The sequence below is a fragment of the Panthera pardus genome, unplaced genomic scaffold (genome assembly GCF_024362965.1).
Source record: "Panthera pardus isolate Hobbes unplaced genomic scaffold, ASM2436296v1 HiC_scaffold_17, whole genome shotgun sequence".
NCBI classification, from domain to species: Eukaryota; Metazoa; Chordata; class Mammalia; order Carnivora; family Felidae; genus Panthera; species Panthera pardus.
The window spans coordinates 26,408,160-26,421,300 of NW_026526732.1; the positions used below are offsets into that span (position 1 = coordinate 26,408,160).

General features: G+C 39.6%; 1 protein-coding gene across 2 annotated transcripts in view; it reads left to right on the forward strand.

Moving 5' to 3' along the window:
* The window catches only part of TXLNB (taxilin beta), a 51,604-nt gene that overhangs the window by 15,437 nt on the left and 23,026 nt on the right, over positions 1-13,141 (forward strand). For both annotated transcript variants that reach the window (XM_019420419.2, XM_019420418.2), the window contains 3 exons: positions 2,659-2,829; positions 10,500-10,694; positions 12,541-12,660. In XM_019420419.2, coding sequence (XP_019275964.2) covers positions 2,659-2,829; positions 10,500-10,694; positions 12,541-12,660 — 486 coding nt within the window. The remainder of the gene's footprint in view (positions 1-2,658; positions 2,830-10,499; positions 10,695-12,540; positions 12,661-13,141) is intronic.

A 13,141-nucleotide genomic window follows, 5' to 3' on the forward strand; every position in this document is an offset into this window, starting at 1 on the left:
AGAAAAGAAAAATAGCAGATGAAAATCCATTCGGCCTGTTACAATTGTACAGAACAGCTGTGTCTAAGTGCATTATTAAATCACTAAGCCAGCAAGTATTTGACTGAAGTTGACTCAGCTGCAATGCGTTTGCTTCTGTTCATTAAGAAACCATATATGTGTTCACAAGTCTGAAGTACTTGAACAAAATTAGCCACACTCTTTTAAAAAGTGTCAGAAAGTTAAGCATTTTTATTTAGAGCAAAGCAAGATAGACCCAGCTAAATGTCAAATGTGTATGACCTTGGAGTACACGACATGGTTGATAAGCAACCAAGTCCTCTCTTCCAACTTATGAAACACAGGTAGGGTATCTTCCTCCTGATGCTCAGATAAATCCATATTGGGCAGTGTTCCCCAGTCAAGGGCAGTTTTGTTCACCATGGGCCAAGACTAAATCTTTCTGGAGATATTCTGGGTGACACAATTGGGAGGTGCTACTTGCTTCCAATAGGTTGGGGACAAGGATACTGCTAAACAGCCTACAATGTCCAAGATGCCCCCCCCACCACAAAAAAATTATGCTGCCCAGTATGTCTAAGTGCTAAGGTTGAGAAACCCTGACATATGATTTAATCTTCAAAAGATAAAGACTAAATCATAATGGCAATAACAATATAAATTTCAGCAAGAGATAATAGGTCATTTAAAATGCAAATATGGGGCGCCTGGGTGGCTCAGTCAGTTAAGCATCCGACTTCAGCTCAGGTCACGATCTCATGGTCTGTGAGTTCGAGCCCCGCGTCGGGCTCTGGGCTGATGGCTCAGAGCCTGGAGCCTGTTTCCGTTTCCTGTGTCTCCCTCTCTCTCTGCCCCTCCCCCATTCATGCTCTGTCTCTCTCTGTCTCAAAAATAAATAAACGTTAAAAAATTTTTTTTTTTTTAAAATAAAATGCAAATATAAGCACAAATATAACTGTGGACAAAATGAAAAGACCTCATCTATCCTCCTAACAGGAGGCTTGCATGAGAAACATATAATAAAATATCAATGATTTTCCAATTGAACCTCAAGAAGAATATCAATTTCAATCGATGTTTACAGTAATACAGGTCTAGTTTTTCCCGATGCTAATTCTCACTAATAAATAAAAATTGCCCGTAAATGTGAAGACAGAATATCTTGTGTGGATATCCCCAGCTTGATCTGGCAATGGTCATTTTAGCGTGGCAGGAGGGAGGGAGGAAGGGAGTAAAATAAGATGTGAACTGAAAAAAGTGCAACAGTCCTGTTCAGCTAGTTCAGAAAGAACAAATGCTTTTTCAAGACAGGGAAACTGAGGTACCAATGAGGGCTCATGTCATGTATGTAATCACTTGCATCAGGCTCTTCAAGGCTCTAGGAACACCTGGGGTCACTCCCCGGGGCTTTTCCTCCTCTTGAGCCCACAAGGTCCTAACCAGGACAAGCACCTACTTGGATTAAGCACCATTCAGACAGGCAGGGAACCGAGCCCAGCAAAGGAAGGGCTCTGGACAAAGGGCTGCCCTTTGCATACAGTCTCACTGATTGTCAGTCTGAGATCGAAATGCCTGGAGCATGCTAGGCTCTGGTGGCTCCGTTGGTAGATCCCCAAACTCCTCCCACCAGAACTAGAATTCCATTAAAATGTTGCCAAATTTGGCAAAAAAGAATACAGAACACCCAGTTAAGTTTGCATTTCAGGTAAACAATATGGTTTTCCAGTAAAAATGCCCCATGTAATACTTTAGATACACTTTTACTAAAATGTAATTTATTTGTTTGAAGTTCAAATTTAACTGGGTATCCTACATTTTATCTTGCAACCCTATCCCAGAACTTTAGCATCCCAAGATGGAAAGTCCAGTGGAACATGGGTATCATTCTCCATGCCATGCCTAATACTTCGTGGTAGCTGTTGGAGGAGGGTGAGAAGAGACCCCAGCTGTGGTTGGCAAAAACCAGTGTCCTGATTTACTAGCCATAAGCATGGAGGGTGGGGGTGGTTGGAGGGCAGGGCATGTTACAGATACTTGCCCTTCATGCTGTGCAGTGACTACTTCTGAAACTGGTGGAAAATCGCCAATCGTAGATAGTCGATAGGTACTTTCTCTTCTCACCCTTTTTCACGACCCCCAGACTTCACCTTCCATTTACCAGGGGGCTGTTTTATACTTTTTTATTTTTTAAAAAGATAGTTGCTATAAGCTTGTTTTGAGAAAGAATTCTGAGAACAAAATATAAGCTGAGCAGACACACTGTTGACCATTGCCCCAACACAAGGCATTATCAGGGATTCTGGCAGCTTACAGATTCCAAGATATGCCTTTCTATACCGACTCAAATCACTGGATAGAATCAAGAGAAAGAAAACTATTTCTAGACCACCAAAAAGAAGATCAGAGCAAAAAGAGATCATTATAACCATAATGATAAGGAAAAACCTATCACTGACATGGTCTAAAACCCGTATCTACAAGTATTGCAAAGTCCCATTTGTGAAGTTTATTTGACTACAGGGGGGCAGTGATGACAGCAAAAAATGTTTCCAACAACCACAGAGGGGTCTTTAGGTACTTCCTCTTCTGCGTCTTTTCGATCCACTCAAAAGTGATCCCCGCCATTTTGTTTTTCATGTCTGTACCCCTCACGTCTAGCTGGATGAACATCGCACTGAGCAAAAGAAGTTAAAGCTCCTACAAAAGAAACAGGTACAAATGCAAAAAGAAAAGGACCAGTTGCAAGGGGAACACAGCAGAGCCATCCTCGCTCGAAGCAAACTGGAGAGTCTATGCCGGGAGTTGCAGAGACACAACAAAACGCTGAAGGTGTGTACTACCACCTGTCTGAATAACACGCTTGCATGCTGCACAGACACAGCCTTCTGCTACTCACGGAAAGAGTGCAAGTTTCTGACTTTCAATAAATCATTTTACCTCCCCAAGCCTGTTTCCTCAGCCCTAAAACGGGGATCCTACCAACCTCACTGGGTGGCGGGGGGAAAATTAAGCGAGGTCATATACTGAGAGTGCTACACAGGCCCTGACACAGAACAGGCTCTCAGTAAAACGTGTGGCATCCCCGCTTACCTTTTTCTTACCTTGAGTCTGTATTATTTTATTTTTTTCAAGGCAGACCTTAGTTCTACACTTGAAAATACAAATTTTCAAAAGTCAGAGTTTTGTGTTATAATGAAATCTGCATGACATGAGAAAAATGGACAAAAACTAACTGACCCCATAAAGCAAGACTGAGAGCCAGAATGTCAATAGTCCGCTGAAAACAGAAGCTACTTGAAAAAACACTGACACTCTTCAGACTTAATGATTCAATCTAAAAATAATAGACTGATCACTTCATTCAGGCTGCATGGGTTTCCTTAATTACAGCGCAAGCCTCTAGCCGTGTGCCTAATTTGATTACACACAGACACTAGTTCCATTCAACAAAGCAAGATGCAGCACTCCCCAAGATAATACCGCATGTGTCCACAGTCCCCTTTCCAGCTGAAGATCTTAAAGCTTTTGACGAACAATAATTAATTAGGCATCAATATTCCTGTGAGATAGTTATTGTCACATGTGTTTAAAAGGAGATACTTTAAGAAGCAGAGAGATTAAGATCACTGCCGCGTTTGCACAACAGAGTTGGGAAGGAATATGGCTCTGCACATTCCAGATGGTTTTTTGATATCTGGGAAATGGAAGGCCAGTGTGATGAACTATAACTCTCAAATCACAAGGTGTAGGAGAAGGACTCCTGGCATCTCTTCAATCATTGCACTAGGGACAATGGGAAACGCGGGGTAAATGGCAGCCTGGGGATGGGAGCATCATTCTCAACTCAAGATACATATTCAAGTCAATAGCACCCTGTGTTTACCTAAGTCTGGCTTTCAGTAGTGTTGCATTGTAAGGAGATAAAAATTAAATCAGATACAGTGGAATGAAAGATATATCAACAAAGATATTTAAAGAATGAAATGGGGTGGCTTGGGCTCTTTGGGTAGCATTCAAAGACAGAATGATGGAAGTGGCAAAGACCCTGTCCCTACAGGGTCCACGCCCTCACTAACAGCTTCCAGTTGCGGACAATGAAATATCATTATTATGCCAGGACTTGTGCTAAGTGCCTTACGTACGTCATTTTATCTAATTTTCAGAATAACCTTAACAAGGGTTAACACCTCCATTTTACTGGTGAATAAACTGAGACTTGGCAATCCTAATCAGTTGCCCACGGTGTAATGTTGCACAAGCAACAATTAGCTCTGGAGCATTTGTCTTTACTGAATTTTTGTCTAGTTGTTCTATCAACTGCTGAGGAAATCTCCTAGTATAATTGTGGAATTGTCTACTTATCTTTTTAATTATGTAAATGTTTGCTTCATGTTTTTGAAGTATTAATATGATGTGTATGCACATTTATGATTGTTTTTTATTTAAAAATTTTTTAATGTTTATTTATTTTGGAGAGAGAAAGACAGACAAAGCAAGAGTGGGGGAAGGCAGAGAGAGAGGGAGACACAGAATCCGAAGCAGGCTCCAGGCTCTGAGCTGTCAGCACAGAGCCTGATGCTGGGCTCAAACTCGCAAACTGTGAGATCATGACCTGAGCCAAAGTAGAGCGCTTAACCGACTGAGCCATTCGGGTGCCCCTCACATTTACGATTGTTATGTCTCCTTGATAAATTGACTGTTTTATCATTATGAGATGTCCTTTGGTAATAATTGTTATCTTGATGTCTATATTATCTGATGTTGACATAGCTCCTCCAGTTTTCTCTTATTGTTTGCATGGTATATCTCTTTCCATGCTTATTTCTAAGCCTGTACCTTTATATTTAAAGTGAGCCTCTTGTAGACAGTATATAGTTGGACCTTACTTATTTTCATTCTTACAATACCTCACTTTTAGAGTGCTAGTCCATTAACATACAATGTAATTGGTCATGTGGTTGGGTATACTTTTACTATTTTATTATTTATTTACTATTTGTCATCTCTGTTTTAGGGTCCTCTGTTCTTTTCCTGCTTTCCTTTGGATTATTTGAATATTTTTAATAAAATCCCGTTCTAACTTATCTCTTGGATTTTCAGTTATACTTCTTTGTATTTTCAGTGGTTGCTCCATGATTACTTATACATTCTTAACTTTCCACAGCCTACCTGGAGTTAACCCTGTTATCATTTCACATAAGGTGTAGAAACACTGCAACCTAAATTGGTCCATTTACTGCCCCCCACCTTCAAACTATAATTGTTATGTGTATTGCATTCACATACATTGAAAAAGCCCATGAGGTACTGTTATCATTTTTATTTTAAATGATCATATGCATTCTTTAAAAAAATTAAAGGCAAAGGGGCGCCCGGGTGGCTCAGCCCATTCAATGTCCAACTCTTGATTTCGGCTCTGGTCATGATCTTATGGTTGTGAGATCAAGCTCCACGTTGGGCTCAGTGCTGAGCATGGTGGCTGCTTGGGATCTTCTCTCTCCCTCTCTCTCTCTGCCCTTTCCCTGCCCCTGCTCTCTCTTAAAAGAAACAAACATTAAAAATAATAATCATAAATAAAATAACATAAAAATTAAAGGTAAAAAACTGTTTTTTACTTACTCATATATTTAAATTTTGGACATTTTTTATTCTTTCTGAAGCTTCAACTTTCTGTCTGCTGTCATTCCCTTCAGCTTGAAAACCTTCCTTTACTATTTCTTGCCATAGAAGTGTGCTGGCAATTAATTCTCTTATGTATTTATCTTTAATCTTTAAAAATGTCTTTCTTTTGTTTTTATTTTTGAAGGTTATGGTTATTGGATATAAAATTCTGGATTGGCAAGATTTCCCTGTTTTTCTTCTCTTTCTTTCTCTCAGCCTTTTATAGGTTCTATATTCTGTAATCTAACCTCCCATAGTTTCTGATGAAAATCAACAATAATTTGAATTGCTGTCCCCCAGGATGCAATAATGCCATTTATCTCTGGCTACTCTCAAGGTTTTTCTACTGATCATTGGTTTTTAGAGTTTTGACCACTTTAGATGCTGAGCTGCAGTTTTCTTCATATTTATCCTATTTGGGATTTGCCAAGCTTCTCTGCATCTGTAATTTATGTCCTTCACCAATTTTGGTAAAGTTTCAACCATTTTTCTTCAAGTATTTTTTATGTTTCATTTTCTCTCCTTTCCTCCTAAGATTCTAACCTCATGTGTGTTCAACCTTTTGCTATTGTCCCACACACATTCCTTGGTTTCTCTTCGTGTTCTTCACCAATCTTTTTTCTTCTAGCTTCAGATTAGATCGTTTATATTGGTCTAGCTCCCATTCACTGATTCTTTCCTCTGCCATCTCCACTCTGCTCTAAGTCTGCCCGTGATTCGTGAATTTCATATTTTGTAACTTTTAACTGCAGACTTTCACTTGGTTCATTCTTATAGATTTTTTTCTGTCTTAGATTTCCTATCTTTTCATTCATTAAGATAATACTTTCCTTTATAATCATTAAGCATACTTATAACACCTGTTTTTATATTCTTCCTTGCTAATTCCACATCTGGGTCATTATGGAATAGGCCTCCTCTGATTATCTTTTCTTACGAGAATGGGTCACATTTTCTTAGTTCTTCATATATCTAGTCACTGTAGACTATACTCTGGGTGTTGCAGCTGTTGTGTTGTGTAGCATATAGATTCTACTATACCCCTTGAAGAATGTTATTGTTGTTGTTGTTGTTGTTGTTGTTGTTGTTCTTTTTAAGCAGGCAATTAACTTGATTAGAGTCAAATTGCAAATTCTCTCTCTTGGGCAGCAGCTCAAACTCAGTTCATTTCTTTTTTTCTTAATTAGGCTGCTTTGAGTCTGCCCTGCACACGTGTGGTTCAGGGTCAGCCAAAGATTTGGGCAGAATTTATTCACAGAATTTAAGGCTCTCTCTCTGACTCTCTTTTTTGGGAATCTCCTCTCATCTTTCTTTCTTTCTTTTTTTTTTTTTTTTTTTTAGTCTTTTTTAATGTTTGTTTATTTTTGAGACAGAGAGAGACAGAGTGCGAGTGGGGGAGGGGCAGAGAGAGAGAGAGGGAGACACAGAATCTGAAACAGGCTCCAGGCTCTGAGCTGTCAGCACAGAGCCCAATGTGGGGCTCAAACCCACAAACTGTGAGATCATGACCTGAGCCGAAGTCAGACACTTAACCGGCTGAGCCACCCAAGTGTTCCTCCTCTCATCTTTCAGTGGCTGTAGTTGTCCGTAACTCTTCATTCCTCGGACCAGAAACATGGTAGGTAGGTTTTTGATGAGAATTTTACCCATCCTCTGCAACTGCCAATTTCAGTCTTCATTCAAGCTAAAAGCTGTTTTAAAAAACTGAGAAACTTACAGTATACTATTTTTTACAGGGGTCAGCTTCCCTCTAGCATCTGCCTGATTCTATCTTCAGTTCTCCAGTGTTTCTTTTTTTTAAAATTTTTTTTTTAACGTTTATTTATTTTTGAGATAGAGAGAGACAGAGCATGAATGGGGGAGGGTCAGAGAGAGGGAGACACAGAATCCGAAACAGGCTCCAGGCTCTGAGCTGTCAGCACAGAGCCTGACGCGGGGCTCGAACCCACAGACCGCGAGATCATGACCTGAGCCGAAGTCGGCCGCCCAACCGACTGAGCCACCCAGGCGCCCCAGTTCTCCAGTGTTTCTAAGCAGTTGTTTCTTGCATCTTGTCCAGACCTTATAGTTACTATCTGTAGAAGGGTCAAAGTGGTATGAGCTTCCTTAGCCATACTAGTGAAACAACCTAAGTATATCTACATCTAAAATCCATGTGCTGAGAGCTTGGGAAGATATAGAAAAAGAATGCATGCCAGGCTCTTCCCACCAAAAAAACTTAACTATTACTATTTTTTTTAATGCTTATTTTTGAGAGAGAGAGGGTGAGCAGGGGAGGGGTGGGAGGGGGCGGGGAGGACAGAAGATCTGAAGCAGGCTCTGCCCTGACAGCAGCAAACCCAATGTGGGACTCAAACTCATGAACCATGAGATCATGGCCTGAGCTGAAGTCAGACGCTCAACCAACTGAGCCACCCAAGTGCCCCTAACTATTATTGTTCTTTATTAAAATTGATTCTTCAGTGAATCAAAAAAAAAAAAAAAAACCCACAAAAGCTCATAATTTAGAATAATTTAGAAAAAGACGAGTGAAGTTCTGAGACATGGGTTTATTTCAACAAAATATTCATATATTTGAAGCAATAAATGTGAACTTCAAACTATACTGAGAAAGAACTGTCCACTAAGAGATGGCTAAGTGTTTCAGGAAACGCGATTTTAGTAAGTGAAATATTTAGTAAATGAGAATATCACAGAATTTTAAGTGGAAAGGACTATAGGATTCATCTAGTCCAAGTTACTCATGTCTGTATGTAAATTATTAATTTATTGGTTCATTGAATAAACACTTACTGAATACTTATGAAGGATGTGCCAGAGCATAGCACCAGTTCTGAGATGCACAGTGATGCACAGTGATGCTTGCAAAGTCTGTTTTCTTAGTTATTTCAGACTTTGCCTCTCAATCTTACTGGCATTACTAATTTCCACTTTGAATTTCCACTTTGAAAATTTTACCTTTGACACCGTCCAAATTATTACAAATTCTTTATCATTGAATCAAATTTTATAAAATTTTGCTAGACTTATTTTTCTCTCAAAAGAAACTACTATAAAATGCAAAATGCTATTTTTGGGGCCAGGACTAGGTGCTATGATGGTTTGACCTGTGTTTAATACCACCCTAACACCCACACCTTCTTTCGGTAGCCAGTTGCCAGTGACAAGCTCAGACTTGCTGACTATCATGGGATGGTTCTTTCATTTACTCGTTCATTAATGGATGGAATACAAATGCCAATGGCATTCAGATCATAGTCTGTAGTTCTAGAACTAGGAACCCGTTGACCTCTAAGCTAATCTGGAGCAGTAAGGAGACAATCACTATCATAGGTATATTCGGTGACTCTTAGCAGCTGGCCATAATCATTCTTAGTGAAATATATATAGTAAGCGCTAGCCTACAAAGTTCAGGGAAATACCTCAGTTAATTTCCTCAGATTAAGAAGGGTAGGTATTTCTTATAATAACCCTAAAAAGTTGTCATTCAATGTTTACACCATGACTTAATTATGATTCAGGTATCAGGAATTCTATAAGAGTTGGAGAATATGTTAATATTGTAGCATAAAAAGGACACTTACTGATAAATTCATATATTTCCAGAGCATAGTTTTTAGCATCCGTTTTTATTTTGATCACATTATTCAACTATCATAAGAAAAGATTTGCACAATTCCTTCTATTTAAATCATGATTTCTTTTTAAAATTCCTATTACATAATTTGATCATGGGAGGCAACTAAATGTAGTATAATTTTACTTGCCAACCATGAACAAGCTCTCATAGTAACAATTAATCAGAAGTGAAAGGCATCCTAAAATGTCTGGATCACTTTTCAGCAGTGTCTCTATCTTTGGTATGATAGAGCAAGATTAAACCCTTTGATTCTAAAAGAATGAGAGGAATCATCACAAAGCAAACAATTCTCAATATAGATATGGGGGAAATTTGGGCACATTGTTGGTAGTTAGCAATGAAGGCAAAGTTTGGATTTAGGAGAAAAGAGAACAGAAATGATATAAAAGTTAATTTCCAATTCTTACATGTTAACAAAGCGGAAGAGGGGAAAATTGGATGTTTCATTTGAGAGTTAAAAAAGATTTGAAACGTAATATTGCTTTCAGATTCAAAATTTACATTGAACATCTCAATTACCCTATGTGACACATGGTCTGATTGTTCTTTCAGAAATAAAACATCCAGCAAATTTTCTAAGATTTCTTTTTACATTCTTGAATTGCTGTAATTGATCTATAGCCATCTTCGTTTCCTTTTCAAGCTTTTTGATAAAGTTTTTCTTACTAAGAGAAAGTTTGTATTGCGATCACTTCTATTTACAAAACTTGGGTAACACAATTATGCAGTTAACATGCTGTAGTTTTTTTTATAGAGGAATATAAGACCTATTATTCTTCTTTCTGCACCAAACCAAGGAAACACAGGATCTGTCTCATCAATCAGTAAAGCCGAGTGGCCTTTTTTCCAGGCCACAGACAAGAAATCAAAACCGTGTTACTATGTGTTTGTTAGGAATCGCTACAGCTTATGCACTCAGCAGGAGACCCGTCATCTTTTAAAACCAGCCTATTCATCACCAACTATCAAATTCAAGGCCCTCATTGCACCTGCTCTGAGTGACTGACTGTGTATTTACAACTGAAACCTTTGCTCACACATTTATTTTGGGGCTGAGCAAGGTTAGCTCCAGAGAACTGAGAAAAAAATGTCCTGCTTACCCTACACACTAACCTCCTTTTATGGACCTAACCCTGCGTTCTATAAACCCAGGTGCGTGCAAACCAGCATAACAAAAGACTTTGCTTTTTATCCACAGGAGGAAACCCTTCAGAGGGCCCGTGAGGAAGAAGAGAAAAGGAAGGAGATCACAAGTCATTTCCAGACTACTCTGACGGATATCCAGGCCCAGATTGAACAGCAGAGTGAGCGAAACATGAAGCTGTGTCAGGAGAACACAGAGCTCGCAGAGAAACTGAAAAGCATCATTGATCAGTATGAGCTCAGAGAGGAGGTGAGAAACACATCAAACAACTTAGGGGCACTATATATAGATCCAGATCTGGGCTGTGAAGGTGGAGAACTAGGTAATAAGAAAGTTATGGCCAGCCCTCTCAATTGATTAGTATTTAGGATCAGATGTCTTTTGGTAGCCAAAATTAAAACAGGAGGTATTGCAAAATACCTGGCTGAAAGTCATACGGGATTTCTTCAAAACCGGAATCATTGCAGAGCAAAGCAATAAATAGGAAGTAGTAGGCCATCAGCACAGTTATCCTTGAAAATAGCATTTGTCGATTTTAAAAAACATTGTCTATAGAGCCGAGAAATATCTCACACACTCCTTCTTAAGAATCATCATGTCACGTAAATGAAGGGTCTGTATTCTATATGTTCCACAAGCCAGTAATAGTATTAATGATGTAATAATTATAATATTAATGGTATTATTTATTCAGTGCTGAATTGGTGCCAGGAAAGGTGCTGAGTACCGCACTTTACATACAATATGTCATTACATTGTCTCTGACAACCTTATGCCCTAGATAATACCCTGTTACCCACATTATATAGATGGGAGGCATAGGCTATGAGGTTAATCACCTACCCATTGTCACAAAAGCCAAAAGAGTTTTGCTTTCAATAGTTTACATGAGGGAGACTAAAAGGGCCTTTTATTATTTCAAAGTTATATCTGGATATTTAATACATTTTGAAGACTTCTGAGGCCCTCTCAAGATCTTTATATATATTATTTTCCTCTTCCGCCCCAAATATTAAAATGTCGGCCTTAAATGTCACATAACATAATCAGAGTGGCTCTGTTGGCAACATGAGGATTTCATCAAGAAAAAAACTGAGCCAGTAGCACACAGAAGCAGCAGTTAGATCAGTTGAGGAAACCCCTTACAGTAAACCAAAATGCCGTGTTACCGTTTTGTCTTATCACTAAGATCAATCCTACACCACGTGGAGGCTCAGGCATAAGCAAAAGGGAGAAAGCTTTAAAAAAAAAAAAAAAAAAAAAAAAATCCATACTCTTCAGAGGGATCCCAGAGAAGAACAGAATAGACCCAGTAGACCAGTTGTACATTCTTGGGATTGGTTCTAGATGAGCCCCAAGGCTAGAATTCCTTGCATCCTCTCGCCGATTAGACTTCCTAATGACTAAGAAATTCTCTGCACTAAAGCAGAATTGGAAGCTTCTCTTCACTAAGCCAGTTGAGAGGTCAAAAGAGGTAGAGGAGGAAGTAGCAACTTGCATATCCATTCACCTGTGACCCTTAGCCTTGTTTTGCCCAGCATCCAACAGAGTTGAAGTGGGGGGCTCCCCACCCAGTCCCAGACTCTGCGCTACATGCTGGTACCCCAGAGCTGCCTCACAACCCTGGAGACAAGAATGTGGAAGAGAATTCACTACAACAAATTGTATTAATGTGACTGAAGGTGGTTTTATATCTATAGATCTCACCAAGATACTGAGTGATGGTGCCATAGCCCTTCCTTGCAGTATGCATCACCTTGCTATCTAGCATCATAACTCACCTCGGTATCTAGTCGTTGCTAAATTCAGAAAAATAATGTTGGCAGCTTCTGGGGTTAACATTGCTGAACTTTGGCACCTCTGCCTTTTGCAGCCACCTCTGCATAATGCAAAATGCAGGGGACTGCACCAACTTATGACTTTTATATAGAGCCATAAGTGATGCCAATGCATTTATCCCCACCCCCCCACCCCCGCCCCGTGTTTTAAATCCTGAAACCCGGAGAACATGTGTGTCGATACTATTTTTTTTATTTTACGTTATTCAGCACCAATAATAAGCCAAGCTTGATATGTGCAATTTATTTTTCCTTAGCATCTGGACAAAATATTTAAACACAGAGAACTGCAGCAGAAGCTGGTGGATGCAAAACTGGAACAGGCACAAGAAATGATGAAGGAAGCAGAGGAGCGACACAAACGCGAGAAGGAATATGTACTTATCATTTAGTCAATGTGCTTGTCTGGTCTGCCTGGGGGTCAGGAACCCCTGAGAAAGTTGTTTTTGATCATAGTCACAGAGCGATGGGGAGAACCTGGGCTTCCCTAGAGAACTACACTGGCCAGCCAGTAGAAGGCACTGTACCCACACGGTTTTTGACATAAAATAGTCATGCACCCATTCAACAAATCTTTTTCAAGCACCTGCCCTGTGCTAAGCATCATCCGGGGTACCGGGGTTTAGCAGTGAACAAGACCAAAAAGGCCGTGTCCCGGCATGGAGACTAGAATCTAACTAAGAAAAGACGGGCAATAAGCAAGGAAACGAACAAAGAAGTAAAATTTCAGATAATAATAGGTGCTAGTAGAGAAATAAGGAGGAACTGCAAAGGGGCAGAAGGAGGGAGAGCCTACATTAGACTGGGTGACCAGGACACCTCCCAGAGGGGAGGATGCTTGAGCTGAGCCCTGCCTAG